The following is a 22,676-nucleotide window of genomic DNA, read 5'->3' on the forward strand; positions in this document are numbered from 1 at the left end:
TACTCATCATCAAAGGCACCCACTCATCAACAGTACCTACTCATTAATGGCACCAACTCATCAACGATACCTACTCATCCTTCGGTGCTCACTCAACTCGGGAATCTACTCGGCCTTAGATTCCTACTCAACCAAGGAGAAATTTATCTCAGCCTCAAAGGCACACTATCAAAAGCTTTACGTCACCCAGATCGATCAAGACAAACTAAGTAAATACCTCGAAGACTATCGGGTCAACAAAGGCGAGCAAAAGCAGACTCAAAAGTCGAGAATTTCGTCATGACACCTCCTCGGTCATGGGAGGAAATCTCACTAACATAGCCAAAAATAGCTGAGTGCAACATATTGAAACATTCATGATGTCAAAGTGGCGACGCTGAAAGTCACCTTTCTCCGCCATATCCGAACCCCTCGGCACGGGAATACCCCTCTCGGCCAACTTGGCGTGCTACCTGCATCCAAGCACAACCCCTCTTGGTCCAAAGGACCAACTCGGATAAAGAAAATGACTCGCACATCAGGGCACCTAACTTGAAGCAAGGCATAATCCCGAGTCCCCCTCCCCTTTCGAGATTGGTAGGGTACCCCCAGAACATGGATCTCTCTCAGTTTTCGCTGGATGATCGCCTTTGTAAGAAATGATGCTATCCTATATCCGTTCATCCAGCGTGGGGCTAATCACTTGAAACCCCATTGTTGGTCAAATAAATATGCTCAAAGGAGGAAGGATAGGGATAATAAACCTCAAGAATCGAGAATTTCTCCATCAGCACCTCATCAATCATAAGAGGAGTGTCTTACTAACTTAGCCCGTAAACGGCTAAGTATCGTTAGTTGGTACCTAGTCGATATCCGAGTAGCGTCATGAGACCGCATCGGAAAACATGGATCTCCTTAGCTCCCCCGAGACGAGAAGCATATTCACTGGCACCTCCTTAATAGTAAGAGGAGTGTCCTACTAACTTAGCCAAAATAAGGCTATGGACCTTCCTCGTCCACTCAGGGCTCGTAAGCCCCCAACGTAACGAAGAGCGTCCCTTGACCTCCCTCGACATCTCGAGGAGCGTCACATGACCTCTCTCATCATTTCGAGGAGCGTCACTCAAATACTTAGCCGAAATAAGGTTAAGGACCTCCCTCGACCACTTGGGGTTCATAATCCCCCAACGTGCCGAGGAGCGTCCACGACCTCCCTCGGCATCTCGAGGAGCGTCATGCCGTCACATGACCCCCCTCATCATTTTGAGGAGCGTCACTCAAATACCTAGCCAAAATAAGGCTAAGGACCTCCCTCGGCCACTTGGGGCTCATAAGCCCCCAAAGTGTCGAGGAGCGTCATATGACTTCCCTCAACATTTCAAGGAGCGTCACATGTCTTATATGATCTTATTACTTTTAGATGTTCAAAAGTTTTATATTTTCATTTTTTTAGTACGAAATTTTTTTATATAAATGGTGGTAGTATGAATAGCTCAAGTTTTAAGCATGTTTTAGTTAAAAGTTTTATGTTTATAAGTTATTAATCAATGAGAAACTACTTGTTAATTATAATTATAACAACAATTATATTATTGCGGATTAACTGGAATGAGGTAGTTGAGTAATGTAAATTCAAATTTTATTATGTGTTAATTGTGTTTTGTGTATATTAAGTGTGATTAGCTAGCAGCTCGAAAGTGAAGGCTGTTACATTTTTATTTGTAAAAATATTTGTCATTTCGGTCTTTCTTATGCTAAATTTGTGAAGATTAGTTTTAGTTGTTGGTATGGCATTATATTATAAGGCCTCGTTTGGTTCACATGGGAAGTAATTTCCCATGGGAATTTACATTTCATGGGAAATTCTTTCCCTTGTTAATTTCCTAGGAATTAGATAAAATTGTTTGGTTGACACCATAGGAAATTGCATTTCCTAGGAAATTACTCACCAAGGGGGGCTTGGTGAGTGATTTCCCTTGGAATGTGTATTTCCTATGCTTCTCCCATTTCCCTCCAACTAAACACAACACTCATAATGTATTTCCTAAGAATTTGTATTTCCAAGGGAAATAGCTTCCAACCAAACAACACCTAATTCTTTATTTTGGTTTCTCGAATATTATTTTTTTTTTCAAAGTGAATTGTTACATATATATACTCAATTGATCTTAAGATTATTGTATGACTTTTTTTTTTTTTTTTTATAATTATGTTAAATCCCATCATTATTCGCATTTACATATTATTAGTAGTATAAAAAGTACACGTTTTAGATTCTTGGATAAACTTTGTGTTATTTTGAATTTTCAAAATTGTTGGTTCTTAAAATAGAAAAATTGCAACTTTAATTAGAAACATTAGACTTAATTGTTGGTGTTTTTTTTGTATTTTGAAGTACCTATGTAATGATTTAAATTTAGTTAAATTGTTTTTTCTTTTAGCCGAATGGATGTCGTATCCATTTTTTTGAATTTGTTTTTGGCGTTTTCCATCTCTATATCCGTTTTTCGTGCTGCGTAAAGTATGATCAACCATTATCAAATTCGTAGATCTGCCACTAACTATATCACTATATCAGCAAATATGCATTGGAGAAATGATAAATCGATCCGGGGATTGAGACTTGAGAGAGAACATTGTCATTAATGAGGAGTGAGGGTACGGCTGGTAGAACAATATTCTTAATCTACTCTTCTACAAGCACAACTGCACAACCTTTTGTTTGACTACTCTACTGTCTTTTGGTTAACATAAACCCAACAACATTTTCTATTGCAAAGAATAAATCTACACTGTGTATTCCTAAATTTTCTATTCAGTTTTGAGTATATCCTATAACTTTCCAATAAACAAATGTATAGAAAAAGTAGACTGTGGTGGGATAATGGTGGTGATTACATGTACACTTACATTACATGGTGAAATTGAGCATTTTAGCCTTTTGAGGAGAGAGAGTGGGTTTATCTTTCTTGGAGCTTTTACAGAGCCAAAGAAGCCGTCCCTTTTCAAGTTTTTAGCCTATTATTGGCTCAGTCTTTGCAGTAAAGCCAACTTCTTTGAGAAAGAGATTTTCTAGAGAGAGAAAAACATAGAGAGAGAAAATTAAGGGTGTTTTTAAGGAAGCAGACATGTCCAAAAGCTTCCCCACAACTGTACTTCACATGTTTCTTCTCTTCATCACCAAATCTTAAAGGTCCTCTTGAACAACCCCTTTCAATTTTAATTCTTTAGATTTATGGGTTTTGTACTATATTTTGTCTTCAATTTTTCTGGGTGTACTTTATTATTTTCTATTTTTATAGATTCTTATGTTGATTTGGGTATATATATTCTTTGATTAAATTGGGTTTTTAGGGTGGTTAATTATGGTTTTTGAAATGGGTTGATGTTAATCTGCTAAATCTGGTGTTTCTGCTATGTGGGTGTCAAAGCAAGTTTACATTTTTAGTGCTTCTGGATTTAGTCTGTAAATGGTCTATTGTTTCATTTCTGGTTTATTTGAGATTTTAAGTTCCTGTGTGTTATGTGTGAAAAATGTTAGTATTTTGGCAATCAAGTGAGTTACAATTGGATGCTTTAAAACCTATTTATATGCAAAGTTTTTTCCTTTTAAACTGTAATTTGGCTTAGGTTAGTTGTTGGATGATCACAAAATTTAAATCTTTTTAAGCATGAGTATCTGGTGATGCCTTAGCCCTTGAGGTTCATTTGATATGCCGTTGACCTTCTTATTTTGGGTTGTCTTTACTTATTGATCTTCATAGTTCCATTATCCACTTTCTTCGACGGCCGAATTATTGCTACTTCAAATTCTTAAAGACAGTGAAACCCTTTTACTCCTGTATACTACCATAGCTGTATGTGGAAATGAGCAAGGCGTTGTTATTCCGTATTTCCGTTTGCTATCTATACCAGGACTTAATAACACAAATTCATGTTTGTCCCACATAATATCTATGATCTCTTGTAGACCCTTGTAAGGCTGTAAGCCTGTAACTATATCAGTGGACTGCATTTATCTGATAAAATGTTTACATCTTGGCCTGTATGGCTCCAAGGCCGAATGATTCGGATGGCGTGAGTATGTGAGGCCAGTTGTTAAGGATTGGAAGTTTTGCAGGCAGTTAGGCGTGCCTAGGTTTCTCTATACAGTGGCTTTCAAGTTGAGGGTCCTCTAAGTGATCTCTCGGATTTTGATTTAGGGTCATATGTTGACAATGTTGTTTATCATATTGGAGAAGGATTTTGATTGACAACATCCAAAGAGAAGCAGCTTGTTTTGAGATTTTGTGGCATGGGATCTGTTAAACAGTGGATCTTCTAATTCGCTAAATGTTGTGGAGCATAAAAAGAGTAGAATTAAATATGTGGTCGAGTACTCTTGGCTTGAGAAAGCTTCAAAAGTTCTCACAATCTAACGGGAATCCCAACTGCCCAAGTGCTTCTTGTGGAACATTGATTTGGTCTAGATGTGCAGTTTTATGAATGTAGAACTTGATCGGGCTTGGCATGACTATGTTTTGCGAAAACTCCCTTGGCTGGTAGTAGTGGTTTTTTTATGTCTTTTGGCATAGATATCAAATTCCCTACTCATGTAAAGCTTGAAAGCTAACTATATGGTAAGTGAAGGCATGTTTCAACGAACTGGAACATTTGTCACTGGCTGGAGCTAGGATCTCTGTGTTGCTTCGTATTCATGTACACTGATGAATTTCAGAATGGTGGAGACAGGCAAGGATGTTTTTCCATTATGTCATTTCAGATTTGACCATCAATTTGGCAAATGCAATATAAGAGAAGGAAGTAAGAAAAAAGTGGTGAAATAACTTCGTGATAACTGATAATGCATGTCATACAGTGATGGTAACAGTGGAAATCAAGATAGAGTAGATGCTGATGACTTTTTACTAGTTAATGCGAATTTACTGGTAGTGCATGATCCAATCCAGGTTATTATACGTGTAACTGTATCCTGTGGGTCGGAACAGTTGGGAAGGGGGAGGGGTTGCTGTCGTCCACCAGATTAGAGTTGGGCTTGGATGATGATATTTTGTGACCCAATGTTGCACTTTTGTAGATAGACAGATGGTCACTCAATTTGTTATGCAATATGTTTACGCCTTTTGCATAGTTTTTTTACTTAATTGGTCAAATGTTCTAAGCTGTCAAATGAGCATAGTTTGGAGACAATATGTTTCCCCATATTTTGACATCTTGAAGTTTGTGTTACAGTTAACAAGAAATCTAGGGTCCAAGAAGCAAGCAGATTTAGGTATTGCTGTACCAACTACTCATTAAAGCCTAAGTTGTCAGCTGTTGTGGTCATCGATTGAATTAAGCTGTTGAGAATCTTCCTTAAACAAGAATTCAGACTTGAAAATGGGAGTTCCTGCTCAACGCTATCAGGGTGCAAAACTGTTGGATTTTTCACTTCAAGATCAAGATTCATGCTCAACCCAATCAACCGGTCAATCTTACACCAGCAGTGCTAGCTTTGGTGAAAATGACCTTCACACTCAAAGCATGAGTTTCGCACAATCAGGTAATGATCACTACAAGTGAATCCGATGCACATGTAGATTCGGTTTAAGAAACTTGCTTGTTGATGCCCTCAACTCGCTAGTTTCTCCTTGTGATATAGTGTGTTCTTCCCTTATGCACGTTTTGAAGAATGGGTGATAAACTAATAAATTTCGATTTGGAATATGATACAGAAGGAATGTGATGCCCTTATACTAATTTTACAACATGAGTTGTTAATTTCATCTACATAAAGTACAAATTTGTCAAATGGGATGAGAAGGAAAAGGGATGTTGATGCTCCATCTCTTCAAAAAGCTTTCCTTTTGCTTTAATTCCCTCTGCCAAAAATATCAGGACAGCAGTTTCTTGTCCTCGTGACTTGTGTTAATGATTTTCCAGATTTTTAATCATATCACTAATACTTCTAAAATGAACATATTCTTCGTAAAGAGATGAGCTAAAACTATCTATAAATTGGAGAACTCTCACAAGAGGAGAGATATTCATCAGAAAAGCTAAAGGACTAGCACAGCAACAAATATAAACTGCAACATAAATTACAAACAAGTAGCAAAAATTGGGGATTAACCACTGGAAAACCAACAGAAGACCCAAAAAACTAACAATGAAGTTCATATGTTTCATCTTTTTTAATGGTTCAGTATTTGTATCTAATTATTATTCAAGTTTGTGGATTTGTTAAGATTATGAATTGTGAATCTGATCAATTTTTATAAGGCAAGTTTGAATATTAGTGACGTGTAGAAGAAAGGTGAAACCTTTTAAAAAATGATTCTTCCTATTACTTTGAATTATTTACCAACCGCCTAAATAATAAAATGGCTCACAAAAAGAAAGTGGTCCATTAAATTATTCTGCAAGTATTAGATTCTGGAAGCTATGCTTCTTAAATTTGTCAAATGTTCGAAATATAAACTTCTCTTATGTCATATCTTCGGGATAGCAGCACTAGGCTAATACCATCTACATGGACTAGATACATACTCCCCCATTCAGAAGTAAATTTCTTGCTTAACTTATTGGGGTCACAGTTTGATCCTTCTGAGCATTTACTTGTTAAAAGTTAGTAATTTAGATTGCAAAATTAATGTTGTTAAAAAATGCTTTATAACAACTTTCAAATCAAAACCTTGTTAAATGTTGTAACATGAAAAATTATGGTTCATGTTCAATTTTGGAGATTGCAAAAGGTCTCATAGGAAGTTTATTTTGGGAAAAGAAAGAGCATCTTCTAGTTAGTACTTAGAGCATGTACAATGGGTTGGTTGGTTTTGGTTGGTCTATAAGTTTTTTCTTTCTTTCTCTTCTCCTCCTTCTTACACCTCACATCTCACTAAAACTCCCACCAACTCATCTTTTTTTTCTCACAATGGTTTTGTTGGTCTTACTTGGTTTTTCTATTTCTCTCTCCTACTTTAGGACTTAGGTAGCAATAATTAGAAAAACTGAGTTCTCCTGAGAATGAGGAATAGTTAGAAAAATATAACTAAGGCTAAGGGCCGATAATACAAATGCATCAAGCCAAAGAGAATTTTGATCTTGAATAATTTAGGTAGCAATATATCATCGAATGCTAAAAAAAGGTTAATATTGTTATGGTGCGAAACATATAGCTTCATAGCTAACAATGTAATATGGAGCATTTTTTCAGATTTTTTAGTAGGTTGGTGGTTATATGTAGTTAACTTCTTGCACCAATTACATTTCATCTTCTTCTGTTGAGTAAAATACTTCTTCTCCCAACCAGGACTAAATGGTGGTAAAAATCTGCTATGAACTGACATAGGTAAGGCAGAATTAGAAGAAGAAGAAGATGACTGAGAAATTTGGAAAAACAGAATAATGGACTGATAAAACAAGCTTTCGAGAGGCTTGCTTTTTCTCACTCAAAGTACAATATAACTGAAAGGAAACTCTCTATTATAGTCATGTGCTTTCCCTTTCCCTGATCTCTTCTATTTATAGAAATTTGATTCTCTTTTCCCTCTCTCTACACTAAGTAACTCTCTTGTCTTCTTCCTCAAGCTTCAACTAATCGATTTATAATGTAACTTTCTATAATGCTTATCCCCTTAGGCTAGTTCATTGCAAAATCCAATTTCTGCTCATCCCTTTTCTTTTCTTTTAATAATAATAAACGAAATAGCACTTTACAGTGAGCGATATGTGCATGTAAACCTTTCTTTAGGTATAATGAGCGATCTCCTGTGCCTGTGCCTCTTGATGTGCATAGTCATCAGTCATCTCTGAAGCAATAGGGTCATGCAGCCACCATTTTCTGCTGCTCTGTATGTAACCTGTGCAGCTGTGCTGCACCCCCTTTTTGAGTTCAAGGATATAATTAGCAGTAAAACTTGGAAAAGATAGAATCATTCTTCTGGATCTTTAGCCAATTGCCTCTTCAATCTGATTTTTCACCTTCTGTTTTGACAGTTCATAAGTTGCTCTTTTAATCGTGTATTCCACTCCTTCATCAGTGATTTCCTTTTTTTTTGGTTTCTCATCGCTTCATCTATAATCATTTGTTTGTGGCTGGTTCACATATTAAATGTATTATATTGTGCTTGGAGATCTGGATAGGTTATTATACATGAATTTTAGTTGGGGTATTTATATTTGCTTCTTCATCCAGGTTATAATGCAACTTTTAGAAAACAGGAAGATGGCGAGATCCAATTCCCTTTGTCAATGGGAACTCAGAACTACATCATACCTCCTCTACAAACTGATTATAATCAAGGCTTTGTAAGTGGAATGCTTCACATGACTCGGTATCATCAAATTACCATGAATCTTTATATTACTTAGCGCTCCTATTTTCTTGTTTCAGCCTCATTATGCTGTCACTTTTCCTGAGCAACACTTCAGGAGTGTAATTTCAACAGATGGGCCTCAAGCTCTGGTGAGACTTCACTCTTTATAGGAATTATTGGTTGATTTCACTAATGAGAAAACCGTCTTATACAATGATATAGGCGATGCTGAGAAACTAGATTAATACATAATCTGTAATCTTTTTCAGCAAGCTAGTGAGCTTTACTCTTCTGCGTCATAGATGACCCTGCTTCTGAGCAGTTATCAATGCACCCCCTCCCCTCGCCCTGGAAAAAATCTTATATATAAAATTAAGAGCGTCTTTGTTGATTTTATTTACATTTTTAAAAAGAAAAAACTAAAAACAGTTCGTTTTCTGTTGTCAGTGGTGCGACTAAATTTAAGTTCATTATATTACTTATATCATACGACTTTCAGAATTATAAAACCAAAAACGAAAAATTGGTATAATGTGAAACCGGCCCTGAACTTTTAGTTTTTTGCGTTTTTGTGATGGCTTGGAGTGAATATGTTTGCCTTGGCTGAAAGACGATAACAAGAAACTGTGGTCCAAACTTGATTTCTGTACTAGGATAGTGGATTGCATTATTGCCTCTTGTTTAAACAAGCATGTGCTAATTATATTCTAGCTTTTAGTTTCAGTTAAACTTGTGTTCCTTTTGATGCCTTTTTGTCTAGTATGAAGTCAAATACGAATATGTCAATGCTGTATATTTGGAAATGATTCTTTAAGTTGGCACCACTACGTCACTTAATTTCTTTAGGGGAATTATTGGTTGCAAGTCTTGCAACAGAAACTTTTCTAAATCATTCATTACCAATTTAAGTGGTGAAAGACCTTGGAATAATTCCTGGATCTTTATTAAATTACTAAAAAGAGCATGATTGACAAATCTGATTGCTGTATCTTTATTTGGAAAAGCTGCTTTAATTTTGTCTAGGTTGTAGTTTTCAACCTTTTCTTCTCTCTTTTGGTCTTCCCCCCTCCGTGTTCTGTTTTGTGCCTTAGTTATTAGATTTACGGGCTGACAAGCAGTTCTTGTGGTTTTGAATTTGTTTCAGTAGTAACAGGTTGAAAATCTTTAGTTCTAACCTAATTTTACGTTGGATGGGTCGAAAAATCAATTCTATCTTGACCTATCAAAAGCTCACCAATATCCTCAACAATTTTCGACATGCTTTCTTCTTTCTTATTACTGCTATATATTGACTTCTTTATCTAACAAACTATCTAACTTATTCCTAAAGGCTAACTAATAAAGAGACTCATTAAATTATCCTTAACCCCTAAATATCGATTCATAGCACATTTATACCATTTACTTCCTGCAAAAGCAGCAAAACACCAGTTAAAACATGCAACTGCAGCTGCTGAACTCTTATAGAACACTAGCAGTATCATCAATTCATCTTTCTCCCTTTTCTCTCTCTAATTGCACCTTCTATACAGACATTAACCAACATAGCAAATTTGCATTTTCATGACTTGCTCACCACCCACACTCGGAGATTTTTCCGATATCATGTCAGGTGTAGGCTTAGGGAATCTCCAGAGGAGGATTTTAAGCATAAGCAAATCTCTGGCTCCAGCGAGGTTGACCAATGAGAGATGGAGAGAGGAGGGAGAAAAGGGTCAATGTTCAGGTGGTAGTGCTAGGGAAGGTGGCTCGTAGCTGAGTGGAGTTCGGGGTGGGGGGTGGGGAGGGTAAAAAAAATTGAATAATATATCAAAAAGTTGAAAGAAAACCAATTAAAATGTGACATATGACACCTTTTACCTGTTTAACAAGTTAATTCCAGTAAAGGACCAACCTAAGAAGACACGTTATAATGTTGGGATTATTTCAGATTATTGCAAGGGAGGATTATTTTGAGAAGACCGGGAATAGGTGGAGTTATTCCTATTAGCTTTTCCTTTCTTGAATTCTAATGTGAACTTTCATCATTCACTCATGTTCTTAATTTTAAAACGATTATATATAAATCGTCTAAATGAATTTAGAGCTAGACATTTTGAGGTTGGAACTTGGAAATGATCAATGGTAACTTCACTCATTTGATTTAACGGGTTGAAAAACTCTGCTTGAACTCTGGGTTGTATCGTGACTCTTCAATGTCTAATAGATTTTGGTTACTTTTTTTTTTTTTTTTTTTTGTGCTTAATTTGATAATTTCTCTCCGTTTCTTTACTAAGCATCCTTTCTTATAATCTTTTTGCAAAGTGACATGCATAGTTATGCTAAGGTGCCTAAGGACATTGTTCTGTACTGTTGCCTCTTTTTTAATTACTCACTTTGCATCTTTTTTTTTAAATTATTCTTTCCTTCATGTGTTACTGGCTATAATTTTATGACAAAGCGCCCGGTTTCATAAAATATAAGGAACTTTTTAGAGGTGTTGAAAGTTGATAGCATTACTGTTGGTTGTTTACTATCTTTAGTTGGGTAGAACACCCAATTTGCTGAATGATTTGATACTATGTTATCTAATTGCTATCTTTAGTAGTGTAAGACTTTTAAGTCGCTGCAATATATGGTATTTTATTTTGTCGTGGTTTCCACGCTGTAGATTCTACAGCTTCTGTTTATTTAAATGTTGATGCTCTAATTGACTCATCCAACCAGCAAATTTATTTAAATGTCTCTGATTAATGCTTTGCCATCAAATATATTTCCTTTATCCTATTACGAGAGTTACTTACCACTGAAACACACTGGGTTGCTTCCTTATCCCCAGATGATGGGAATTATGCCTGCTCGAGTTCCACTCCCTCATGATCTTTCAGCAAACGAGCCCATTTACGTCAATGCTAAGCAGTATCATGGTATCTTGAGGAGGAGACAACATCGTGCTAAGCTTGAGGCTCAAAACAAACTTGCCAAAAACCGTAAGGTACTTTTACTTGCTTATATTTGCACTGCATAACATGCTACAATGAGGGTATGCAGATATGTTAGATTCTGTGTGGGCCAAACCTGTTCATGGTGATATACTTTCACTTAGGGGGTTAACAAGTTGTAACTTAAGCCTACGCTGTTGTTCTGGTCTAGGGTGTGTCGGCGTTAGAAGCATAGCCTTGTTGTACTGTTGCTCACTACTCCCTTCGTTTCTTTTCATAAGGCACACAAGATATCCAGCATTGAAGGTTGACCGTCTAATACTCTTAATAAAAACTGATAGAAGTATAAGAATTTAATATTGTGAAGTTTGTTAAAGATGAATCTAACCGTATATTTTTTATCCTAAAATATTATAAGAGATATTAGTGTCACAAAATTTTCAATCCGTGCGCGCCTTGCAAAAAAGAAGTTAAATATAGGACAGATGTAGTAATTATTTTTACTCCCCACGGCCCATCGTGGGGGCCTCAATTGGGGTTGTGCCTCCACAAGGCTCATGGCAACAGTCCGATCCAATTTAATCTTTGAATTGATAATGCTACTGATTAGTGATTCCTGTGGTACTAAAGCTGTCTTAACTACTTCCTCCGTTTCTTTTTACTCGCTACACTTCTCATTTCACGGACTCCTAGGCAATTTTTGGAGAAGAGAGAGGTAGAGAGTAAAAAGAAAAGGGACCCATGTGGGAGGAGAGAGATAGAGAGAGCTTATTGCCCAAAAAAGAAGTGTAGCAAGTAATGTGAAACTTCCCATAATAGAAAGTGTAGCGAGTAAAAAGAAACGGAGGAAGTATATTCAAAACTCTAATATTGTGCTGTAAATTTTTGTAGCCATATCTTCATGAATCCCGACATCAACACGCACTGAAACGGGTTCGAGGATCCGGTGGGCGGTTTCTTAACACGAAAAGGCTCCAAGAATCCAAGCGTGCTGCCTCAACTAATGAGGGCCACAAGGTTTCAGGTGCAATTTCGCTCCATTTAGCCGGAAAGATGTCAGGATCTGAAGTTCACCAGCAAGAAAATTATAAAGAAGGCACCTCTACAACCTCTTGCTCTGATGTCACTCGTACCTCCACCAGTGATGATATCTACCATCCACTAGAATTCAGGTTCTCGGGCTACTCGTCTTGCTTTGGAGAAGCTCCACATGGTGGTGGTAGCCGGGGGAACTACATTTGAGGGGTTAAAAAAAATACCAGTATTCCGATAATTCCTTAAAGGGGAAGTCATCCTTGGCTCAGTTACTTTCTGATTTGTGTTCAGTTTTCATTAGGCTGTTGAAATCTTAAGCATAGAGATCTAGTTCTTTCTATCTGCTTACTGAATGATGTGAAAAAATAACAATGGAAGAAAGCAGATTATTGTTTTGAATTGTGATGAAGGACGTTATTAAGATAATTGTGATTTGTGTAAAACGAATCTTATCATTAAGGCTAGGCTTCTTCTTGGACATAAAGCTTGGCAACTTGTATTAATGTTTTCTTTTGATTGTGAATTTGTGTAATATCATTCGCAGTTAATTGAATTAAAGTTATAGTCACATCCGGAAGGGTAATCCATATGATGCTCCTAAAATATAATTCTGCTTTCATTCAAGGTTCATCATTTACAATCTGACTTGTGTGGATTTGGTTTACGTTAACATCAGTGTGCACCAAGCCAATGTCAATACACATGCATTGGTTTATTAATTGTGAAGTTTATTTGAGTTGTAGCTTTGGAACAAAAGGTTCGTGAAAAAAAAATACTACTTTGCATGGTGCACCTAGGTGGCTAGGTGTTACGTACATCGATTTGAAACGGTTATGTGGACTTAGGGCCTGTTCTCTTCGGCATAAAACAGCTGAACTGAACTGAACTGAACTGAACTGAAATGAAATGAAATGAAATGAATAGTGATATGTGAGAGTAAAAGTATTGTCAAGAGCTGAACTGAACTGGTCTGAACTAATCTGATCTGAACTGAACTGGTCTGAACTGAACTGAACTGAAAATAAGCTGGGGAGAACAGGCCCTTAGAATTGATTTTTTTTGGTTGCCCACCTGGTTTATTTGAGCTTTGCTCCAACTACATTCGAGTACAACTCGGTCGCACATATTGCTTTGGTGGGTGAGTCTCCCAACAAAAGTTTCTGCATATGGTGAGGCTCGAACTCGAGACCTCCCTTAATCGACATCAAGTAGATGCGGACTTAGAATTGATTGCTCACTGGTTTAAGTCATACTTTTTACTTATAGAAATAGTCACAAACACTTAAGCAAAACTTAGTTTTTTGGTAATATTTGTATATTACGATAATAAAATTTGGTGGTTCAAATTTTGTAGGGGTACTTTGAGGTGAGATTTCCATTACCCTTCTCCTCCACTTCCAAAGGACTTTGCAATTAAATTAAATCGAGTTAACCTGATTTGCTAGTTAAATTAGTAATATCTTACTAATCCTAAAAACAATTGAATGCATGTAAGCCTTACTCAAAGCTTTGTATTGTCCAATGCTTGAAACAACTTATCAAAGTACCAATATCATAGTATGACCTAGGTCATATCATGCAACACTTTTTCAAATACCGATTTTTTTGTTTTTTTTTTTTTTTTGGGAGGTACATGAGGTACTAGTGGATCCCTATCTTAGGGAAATATCCACCAATAACCTAAACTAGTAGAATCCCTATCTCAGGGAGAGACTACTAGATGATTAAATTACAATAAAAAGAAAAAGAAAAAACTATTTCTAGCTTCTCAGGGGGGCTGTACAGTCATATTTCACAACTAAACAGCATCCCCACCGCAGTGGTGGAAGCCGCTCACTCGCTTCCGCTTCAACTTGCCAGATCTGGAACACGAGATCGTTGTCCAGGTCCTTTTGATGGCATGGACTATGAGGGGCGCACCATCAACTAGCTAAACCCTGCACCGACAAGATCTGGACTGAGTCGGTGGTGGTGGTAGATCTGATTTTTAGAATTTTGGAGCCAAACCCGGTATGAAGGAAGAGGCGCGTCAGATCGGGCCATATGGTCTCCTTGGTTCGATTGCTGAACCACCAACAGCGGCGGTAGGAGTCGATGTCGGCGACATCGAACTGGGCAGAAGTTCACTACTTGAACTTAGGGGCGGTAAATCTCAGGCAAAGAAACCTACTAAACAAACAGATTTTCAAGGCACAAATGGCCTGCCTAAACCCATTTATTAAGAAGGAGATGATGGAGAGGAAGAATTAGGGGCGGTAGAGAGGCGAAAACCGAGGTGGGGAGAGGGCGGATTTTAGGCGGTGGGGGGCGGATTTTAGGCGGTGCGGGGCGGATTTTAGGCGGTGGGGGTAGTTGGCTGGAGAATTCTAGAGAGAAGGAAGAGACCTTCTCTCTAGAATTCTCGGTTCACGAAATGTAATAGTAATTACTTTTTCAAATACCGATTAGAGGTTTGGCAATGTCAAAATAAGTATTTGACAAAGTAGTATTTTAAAGAAAGTTTTTAGTTGTTGAGGTAGCATATAGAAAAAGATTAAAAAAAAGACTTATTTTTTAGCATCAATAAAGTTTGGAATAACTTTTGAAAATAGAAAATTTATTTGGACTAATGTAACATCATATATAATAAATACTTGAATCTGTATAAACTAGCTTAGCTTTAATAGAAACATATCAATGTCTCAATAATAACTACTCTCTTGTTCCATTATGAAGCAATAAAATATACTCATTTCGATCGAGTCAACTAGTGATTTAATTTGTACACAACAATACTAAAGTAGTCTTACTATTTAGAGTATTTTTTTATTTTTTAATTTTTATAGATTCTTCCATATATAATTCGAAATTTATTGTACTAGATTGAGGATATATGTTCTATTATTTTTCCTTTGGAGACAAGCTAACATTTAAATATAACCGATTTCCATGACCTCCTAATCATATGAGAAAATTTTAAAGAACATTTAGGATAGCTTTAAGTAAGAACTTTGTATTCTCATAATTACGAATAAAATAATATGATGCTATGTAGTATCAACTACAAATCGATCTTGTCAAAAAAAAAATTACAAATCGGCATAATGACTTTGGTTATAAATCGAAGCAATACTTTTGGCTTGTGTCACTTACGGTTACAAATTTGTTATAAATTAATTTATTTCTTCGTTGATAAATATTGACATTTTCAAATAAAATAGTTATAAATTTATCAAACAAAAACAACTAGTCAAAAATAATGGAGGAGTATTATGGTATCAGAGCATGTGATTAGTACTTTCATTTACCTTTTTGATGCATTTTCTTTACATAAACTTATTTGAACTGACTTATTAAACTTAATTAGCCTTGAGTTCACCATATATATTTTCACTTGATATACATATGTGTGTGTAATAAAATACAAATTCACCATCTTTTATCATTACGTCCTCAATTAACAAAATATTTACATTACATTGATTTGTTTTTTTTTTTAAGTTAAGATGAAGTCCCTTGCAAGGAAGGGGGAAAATTGGGGATCCCTCCTTGCAAGGGGTGAAACTCGACCCCGTGACCTCTGGGACCGGAGGTGATTCCAATACCATTAAGCTATCATCTGCTGCTCATTATCATTGATTTATTGGGTTTCAAAAAGCAGAATAAAAATATACAATGAACTTTGTGAATAATTTTCGTATAAATTATTATGCAATTGACCTTTTGTTTGTTTTTGCACGCATCGTGTGCATCTAGTTATATAAAAGACAAGTTAGAAGACCACTAAAAGGGTCTCAACAAGTTGTTTATAAAGTATAAAATTATTCTTAGTACTCCAACAATCAATTTAAGCTTTTGGTTGAGTTGATCTTTTGACATGGTATCAGAGCCAGCGTGACATAAATGTCATTTCTAAGTGGAATATTTAGCGTCAGGTATGAGAGAGCGGCCTGTGCTAAATCCACACTTCGAGCCCAATGAGCTCTCGTATGAGGGATGTGATAGAGTATAAAACTATTCCTGGGACTCGAACCATCAACTTAACCTTTTGGTTAAGTTGATCATCGTGCTTCCACGACTTTATTTCAAATTCGATACAATATTCAATCCATCTATAAAATAAAGATAAGTTTAATGAAAAGTAAGTTATGTCTTTTTTTTTAACAAAATCACAAAACATTTCCTTCCTTTTTAGTTTCAAAAAATAAAATAAAAAAATCGAATTTTTCACCAAATACTTAATTTCGTAAAACCTCAAGAATACCTATTGAAAAATCCGATAAAAAATTACCCACATAAGCAGTACAAAAAATTCAACACTAGTCTCGGACTCGTCGCCGAGTTATCCAATATAGTTTAACCTTCATCTCCTGAAAACTGCAAAAAAAACCCACATTTCCTTTTTATTATTATTCATTTTCATTATTCAAAACCCCCATCTATTCTCCCCCTCTTTCTCTCTCCTCCTTCAACCTCACTACGTACACTAAAACACTTCTCTTCTTCTTTGTTCTTTTTTCAACTCTGTAATTTTTTTTTCCAGAAAATATTTGTTTTTACTTTACTGAAACTTTTGTCCGCCATTAAAATGGACGTTGGAGCACAGTACAATCCTCGAACAGTTGAAGAAGTTTTTAGGGATTTTAAGGGACGACGTGCTGGTTTGATTAAAGCTCTTACTACTGGTTCGTCTTTTTTTTTTTTTTTTTTGAATTGGGTTTTTTTTTTGTTTCATTTCTGGGTTTCTCTGGGTTTTTGGGTTTAATTTTAAGCGAAATTCCCGGGAAAAAAATCTGGGTTAATATCTTTCTGACTAATTTCCTTTATTTATCTCTCTTTTTACGAGGATTTAGTAATGCTGTCTTTTGCAGTACTTTTGTTTTTTTTTTTTAATAATTCTTTTTTTTTTTTTTTTTTTGCAGAAGTTGATAATTTCTACCAACTGTGTGACCCAGGTTAGGGTTTCTTTCTCTTTCTTTTTGCATGTGTGTATTTTAATTTGTTGGAAATTGCGAGTTTGATATTTTCTGTATATTGTTTTGACGATGTTGATTGTATTATTTATATAATGCACAATTGAAACTAATGTATACTTTTGCTTGGTTTTGATTGAGCTGTTTTTAGTGGTCAATATCTATGAATTTTGTGATCTTGCTTTATTACTGATGCTGGTAAAATAACTACTAATTTGCTCACAAAAAATAGAATGTACCCACAAAAAATAGTTGAAAACAGGGTAATTTTTTCGTGTAATTGTTATTGTTGAATGTTGATTGACTGTTCGGCGCAGTGTTTGATTCTTGTTTAGACCTTTTGATGCTAAGAGGTGTGAATTACATTCATAAGCTCGTATGCGTTCCGTCGGCGTTTTTTTAATACATGCAAAGCCATGAAAATGGGAACTATTGTTGAATTGCTATACGGTTGTTGTATATAGCATGTGTTTGTGTGAATTGTGTCTTAAAGATTTTGAGTTTACGGCAATGTTTGATTGTGTAATTTATATACTATAACTCATCTTGTTGGGGGAGATTTACACTCGTAGGACTTATTCTTACACTGCTTGGTGAAAATATTGTGGTGGTTTAATTTGCTACTTGGAGCTAATTACTTAATTTTCGATATTGTTGCTGTTGCTGTTCTTGGTTGCTTACCTGTGTTTTTGTTCTGTGACTTAACGATCATACTGAAATTTTGTGTGCTTTGTAATTTGTATGTATGTCTGTTTGTTTACGTGGTGGGGGACTATGGCTTAATTCTTGTTGGTTAGTTATTCACATAGCATGCTTGTTGATCTTTTTCGCTGTAGAAGTTAATTATTTTTTGTTTTGTTCCTGTGTCATGCGCCATGGTCAGTAAATTTGGCCTCCTGCTAGCATGATATGATAAGATTTTTTAAGGGTTTGATTACTTTGATGAGGTGCTTTTGTAATGTGAGAACAAACTTTTATTTTTTATTTTTCCGTTTTAAATCTACCAAAATGATAACAATTTTGTATATCTAAATAAGTTTTGCGTATATGAATTGTATTTCCTCAAAAGGCCTTGTTCAAATGGATGTCATTTAATATGCTTGGTGCAAGATTCATGCAGCTGTTTACACATTTAGCTACAAGATATTTAAGGTTAATTTACGTGGTAATTATGCATATTTTGATTGTACACCCCCCCCCCCCTCTCTCTTCCTTCACCCCTTTCTAAATCTGTTTTCATTGTTATCATTTCCAGCATTCTATATTGAGTCGATCAATCTAAATGTGAATCTTCTGCTTAACAGAGAAAGAAAATCTTTGCTTATATGGGTTCCCCAGTGAGCAGTGGGAAGTCAATCTTCCTGCTGAGGAGGTACCTCCTGAGCTTCCAGAGCCTGCTTTGGGAATAAATTTTGCAAGGGATGGGATGCAGGAGAAGGATTGGTTAGCATTGGTTGCTGTTCACAGCGATGCCTGGTTGCTTTCGGTTGCATTTTATTTTGGCGCTAGGTTTGGGTTTGATAAAGGTGACAGGTACTATAACCTTTTTTTTTGTTATTTACCTCATCGTATAGTATAACTAGCTAAATCTATATTTATGGTCCACTTTAGCTATCTGTCTTACTACGATCACGTATATTATTTTTCTTACCTGCTTTGAGAATGCAAGCTATAGTAGCATTTGCATGACCATGTGTATATTACTTCCTGTGCCTACTTTGCTTCGAGTGCTGTTGCAACATTTTATGTGTTCATATTCACATTCTCTATAGATATTGTGTGTCAAAGTTTGAAGGCTGGGTATTAGCTGATCAAAGCTCATGCATAAGGATGTCCTCATATGTTGGTTGTACGGTTTATCTTGTGGTCAATGCTGTGAGTATTTTGTAATTCACAGAGATTATTGCTTGATATTATTGGAGTCATAAGCTGGTGTTGGTAGCTCTGATTTACTTCCCAGGTCTCAGCGAGATCCAATGCTCTCATTGCTGTTATTAAATTTTCTTGAAGGTAGATTACCTGCGGTCAGTGGTCGCCTCTGTTTGGACTTAGAAAGGTCCAGTGATTAGTGTGCTGTTCAAAGTTTTAATAGGCAGTAGAGTAGCTATATTTTCCACTGGTTTTTCCTCATCAGAGTAGTAGTGTTGCTTGGTAGTGTGCTGTTCAAAGTTTTAGATACCTACTCATATTTGCATTAGGGCTCTCAGATTTTCCTCGAAGAGGAATGAGGAGTGTCAATGAATGTCTTTAAGCTGTACTCAGGGTAAATGAGGTTTTATTAGTTTATTACTTTATTTATCAGATCATATTTTTGAGGCATTGTCGAATCTGTGGATTGTTCCCAAGAGATGTACCTTAGCTGTAGACTTTTTATTACCTAAATTTACCTCTTGCAGGATACTGCAATTGGAGCAGTACTTGTCATTGCCAAATATGGCTATCTCGTGAACTATGTAATACCTAACATATAGTAGCGGGCTAGTGGCTATATATATCATCATTGATTTATCATTCTATGCTTCTCATTCATAAATGATGTGCAAGGTTTGATGGCAATTCTAGATAGTTGTCTTACTTGATGGAAGGGAGTATGGGGGTTTTAGCATGTCTCATACTTCTGTTTGTTGAACATCAATTCACATTTGTGATGTAGGAAGCGGCTGTTTAATATGATAAATGATCTCCCAACTATATTTGAGGTTGTGACTGGCTGTGCTAAGAAACAAGTAAAGGAGAGATCTTCTGTTGCTAATAACAGCAACAACAAGTCAAAGTCAATCTCCAAATCGGTAAAAACCCTTGCCTTCTGCTTGTATGTCGTGTGTTTTGCTGTTTACTTGTGTGGGTTCTCATTCTTACTCATCTATGCCATTGTTGCTGGTAGGCAGGTTAGTGTATGTTTGTCAAATTTACTGCCGAACATAACAATATCATGTCTGCGTTATATTTGTAGCTTCTCGAAGAGCCCACCACCATCATGGTTTTAAATCTGGTATGCTGTCACAGTCAAAATATGTCGCTGAACCACTTTCATGGGAAATATGGATGGTTTTTGCGACCTGATATTGTGGTCAGAGTAAGCTTAAATACGTTTCCGTGCGATCACGACAGCCGAGATTTAATACCATTCTGGCCACTTGGTGATGATAGTGATTCTGTGTAGCTGTAGCTCCTTCTAGTTGACCTGTGTTATGAACTTGTGATTTTTTTTAGCACAGCAACTAGTGCATGTGGCGAATGTCACTTATGGTATCAGAATTCAGTTTTAGATATATAACGTAATATAGAAGCCTAGATTAGGTGCTGAGCTATTAGCATAAATTACAGTATTGTGGTATTATTGGTGTGACTCTAGAAGGTATGGCTTGTTTGGCATTACGACTGGTTGCTAGACATAATCTGCATAAATAAGTACTGGGTTGTCAGCATGAACTCCTGTTCTGTGTTTCCTTTTTCTTTTTTCTATATGCTCTCTCTTCATCAATTTTCTGGGAAAGCAGCCTGCAAGTGTAGGTCACACATATTTCTTTGATCTATAAGAATCACGAGCTGGGTTCATCCTCCTACTTTTCCTGGATTTAGCAAGAGCGATGACTTTTCTTGGACATTCTATCCTATATTTTCTTGTTGAAGGAGAGAACAATTTTCTTCGTCTCTTTATATTTTATCTATGACATTGGCTCTGTCATTGTAGCAGGGGAACAAGTATTCAAAGGCTGCTACTCCACAGAAGGAGGAGGAGGAAGGCCTAGAAGAAGAGGAAGAGGAGGAGACCGGGGATACTTTATGTGGGGCGTGTGGGGAATACTATGCATCAGATGAGTTCTGGATCTGCTGCGACTTATGTGAAACATGGTTTCATGGCAAGTGTGTGAAGATCACTCCGGCCAGAGCTGAGCACATCAAGCAGTACAAATGCCCATCTTGCAGCAACAAGAGAGCTCGGCCTTGAAATACATGAATCTCACATCACATGGTTTGCTTGACTCGGGGTATCAAGCTGAATCACCGGTCTTGTTCATTGGCTCCAACTTGTGCATGTTGTTAGAACGCGTCTTAGGACCTAGGATCTCTGGTAGTGAGTGGACCTGAAAACTGCTTAAGCCTGTCTGTCGATCATGTTTAATATTTTTCCCTCTTATTTGAAGGCAAAAAAAAGTTTTCATTAAGGTCTATGAAGTATAGTGTTAGTTTAAACTTGAATATTAGTGACCTTGTCTACAAATGAGTAATTATTCTTTGTCCTATAGTATGATTTTGGAGACGAGGTTGTAACTTTTCTAGTACTAGATTGCATCATCCTGCTAAGATTTTCAATGGAAAATGATGGCAATTGTTGCGTTCACGCCACTATACTCTACACTCTATAGGAGACATTCGTTTATTTTTCTGTGTCGGATTCAATTCATATTCTTGTGTCATGTCATCCCACTTTGCCCATGACAATATGGGATTTAGTTCGGTGATGATATTTTCTCTGGCTCTTTTTTTAAATTTTGAATATGAATGTTAATCATTAATAATACTCATTATTAAGAGTCTGTTTTTTTGGCATAAAATAGGTGAATTGAATTGAACTGAACTGAAATGAATAGTGATATGTGAGAGAAAGTATTGTCAATAGCTGAAATGGACTGAACTGGTCTGAACTGAACTGAAAATAAGTTGGGGAGAACAGACCCTAATTATATGTAAAAAGATTTAAAAAGCATATATCCCGTCAAAATAAGAAAACCATATATATCAAAATGAAATTAATTGTTGTAGTATCTTTATCTTATCACTTACTCTTGTTTATTTTTAATAGTTACACTTTGAATTTTGACACTATTCACAAATTTATGTTTGGCTATCATTTGTGATTAATTAATGGGTAAGGAAAAATATAGACACGTGAGATCTTATTTGATATGTTTCGTTATGTACTTTTGAAATATCAACTTTTTATAAATGCAAATATGGAGATATTAACGTTTAAACATTTAAATTAGCAAGTGTAAATATAATGTGTAACTATCAAAAATGAAACGGAGGCAGTATCAAGTATGTAATAATTTTTTTGTTACATTATTTATACTTCATCTTTTTGAAGAACAAATGAGAATGGGAGGCAATAAGATTGATGATATATTTTAATAGTATATGTGCATAAACCCTTCCCCAAAAAGCACCAAAGAAATTTTGTGGGGAACATGTAGTGTCTTTTTAATGTCTTCGAAATGTGGCAACCTATATATTATATAGTATTAAGGTTGGTAAATTGTACTGTGATTGTGTTTAGTTTATGATAAGTGGGTCTGAAAATTTTTAAAGGTCAGACTTGAGTTGAGAGCAAGAATAACTACTTTCTGGTTAGTCTCTTAATGTGGAATGTGGATAAGATGCTTAACCATTCTAGACCTAACTGTTAGTCTCTTACTGTGGAGTGAATTGCCTATTTTTGCAATCCTGCAAATATTTACATAAAAAACTTTATAGCAAATGTTGTTATA

The 22,676-nt window shown here is 36.0% G+C and overlaps 2 protein-coding genes across 3 annotated transcripts; both read left to right on the forward strand.

Moving 5' to 3' along the window:
• The first annotated feature begins 2,652 nt into the window (after positions 1–2,652).
• Positions 2,653–12,800, forward strand: LOC104899771 (nuclear transcription factor Y subunit A-3). Its single transcript, XM_010687034.4, has 6 exons — positions 2,653–3,172; positions 5,212–5,521; positions 8,156–8,268; positions 8,354–8,425; positions 11,095–11,250; positions 12,089–12,800. Exons 2-6 carry the CDS (start codon positions 5,359–5,361, stop codon positions 12,437–12,439), a joined length of 855 nt encoding a protein of 284 aa, XP_010685336.1. The 5' UTR covers positions 2,653–3,172; positions 5,212–5,358; the 3' UTR covers positions 12,440–12,800.
• Positions 12,801–16,559: 3,759 nt separating this feature from the next.
• LOC104899772 (PHD finger protein ALFIN-LIKE 4) lies at positions 16,560–21,534 on the forward strand. 2 transcript variants are annotated; one of them, XM_019250956.3, is made up of 5 exons: positions 16,560–16,896; positions 17,134–17,166; positions 18,489–18,717; positions 19,838–19,973; positions 20,879–21,534. In XM_019250956.3, the coding sequence occupies exons 1-5, from the start codon at positions 16,800–16,802 to the stop codon at positions 21,134–21,136; spliced, it is 753 nt and encodes a 250-aa protein (XP_019106501.1). In that variant the 5' UTR covers positions 16,560–16,799; the 3' UTR covers positions 21,137–21,534. The 2 variants fall into 2 exon arrangements, with proteins under 2 accessions (XP_019106501.1, XP_010685337.1); XM_010687035.4 differs by having other exon boundaries at positions 16,563–16,896; positions 20,882–21,534.
• Positions 21,535–22,676: the final 1,142 nt, after the last annotated feature.

The sequence above is a fragment of the Beta vulgaris genome, chromosome 7 (genome assembly GCF_026745355.1).
Source record: "Beta vulgaris subsp. vulgaris cultivar EL10 chromosome 7, EL10.2, whole genome shotgun sequence".
Classification (NCBI taxonomy): Eukaryota; Viridiplantae; Streptophyta; class Magnoliopsida; order Caryophyllales; family Amaranthaceae; genus Beta; species Beta vulgaris.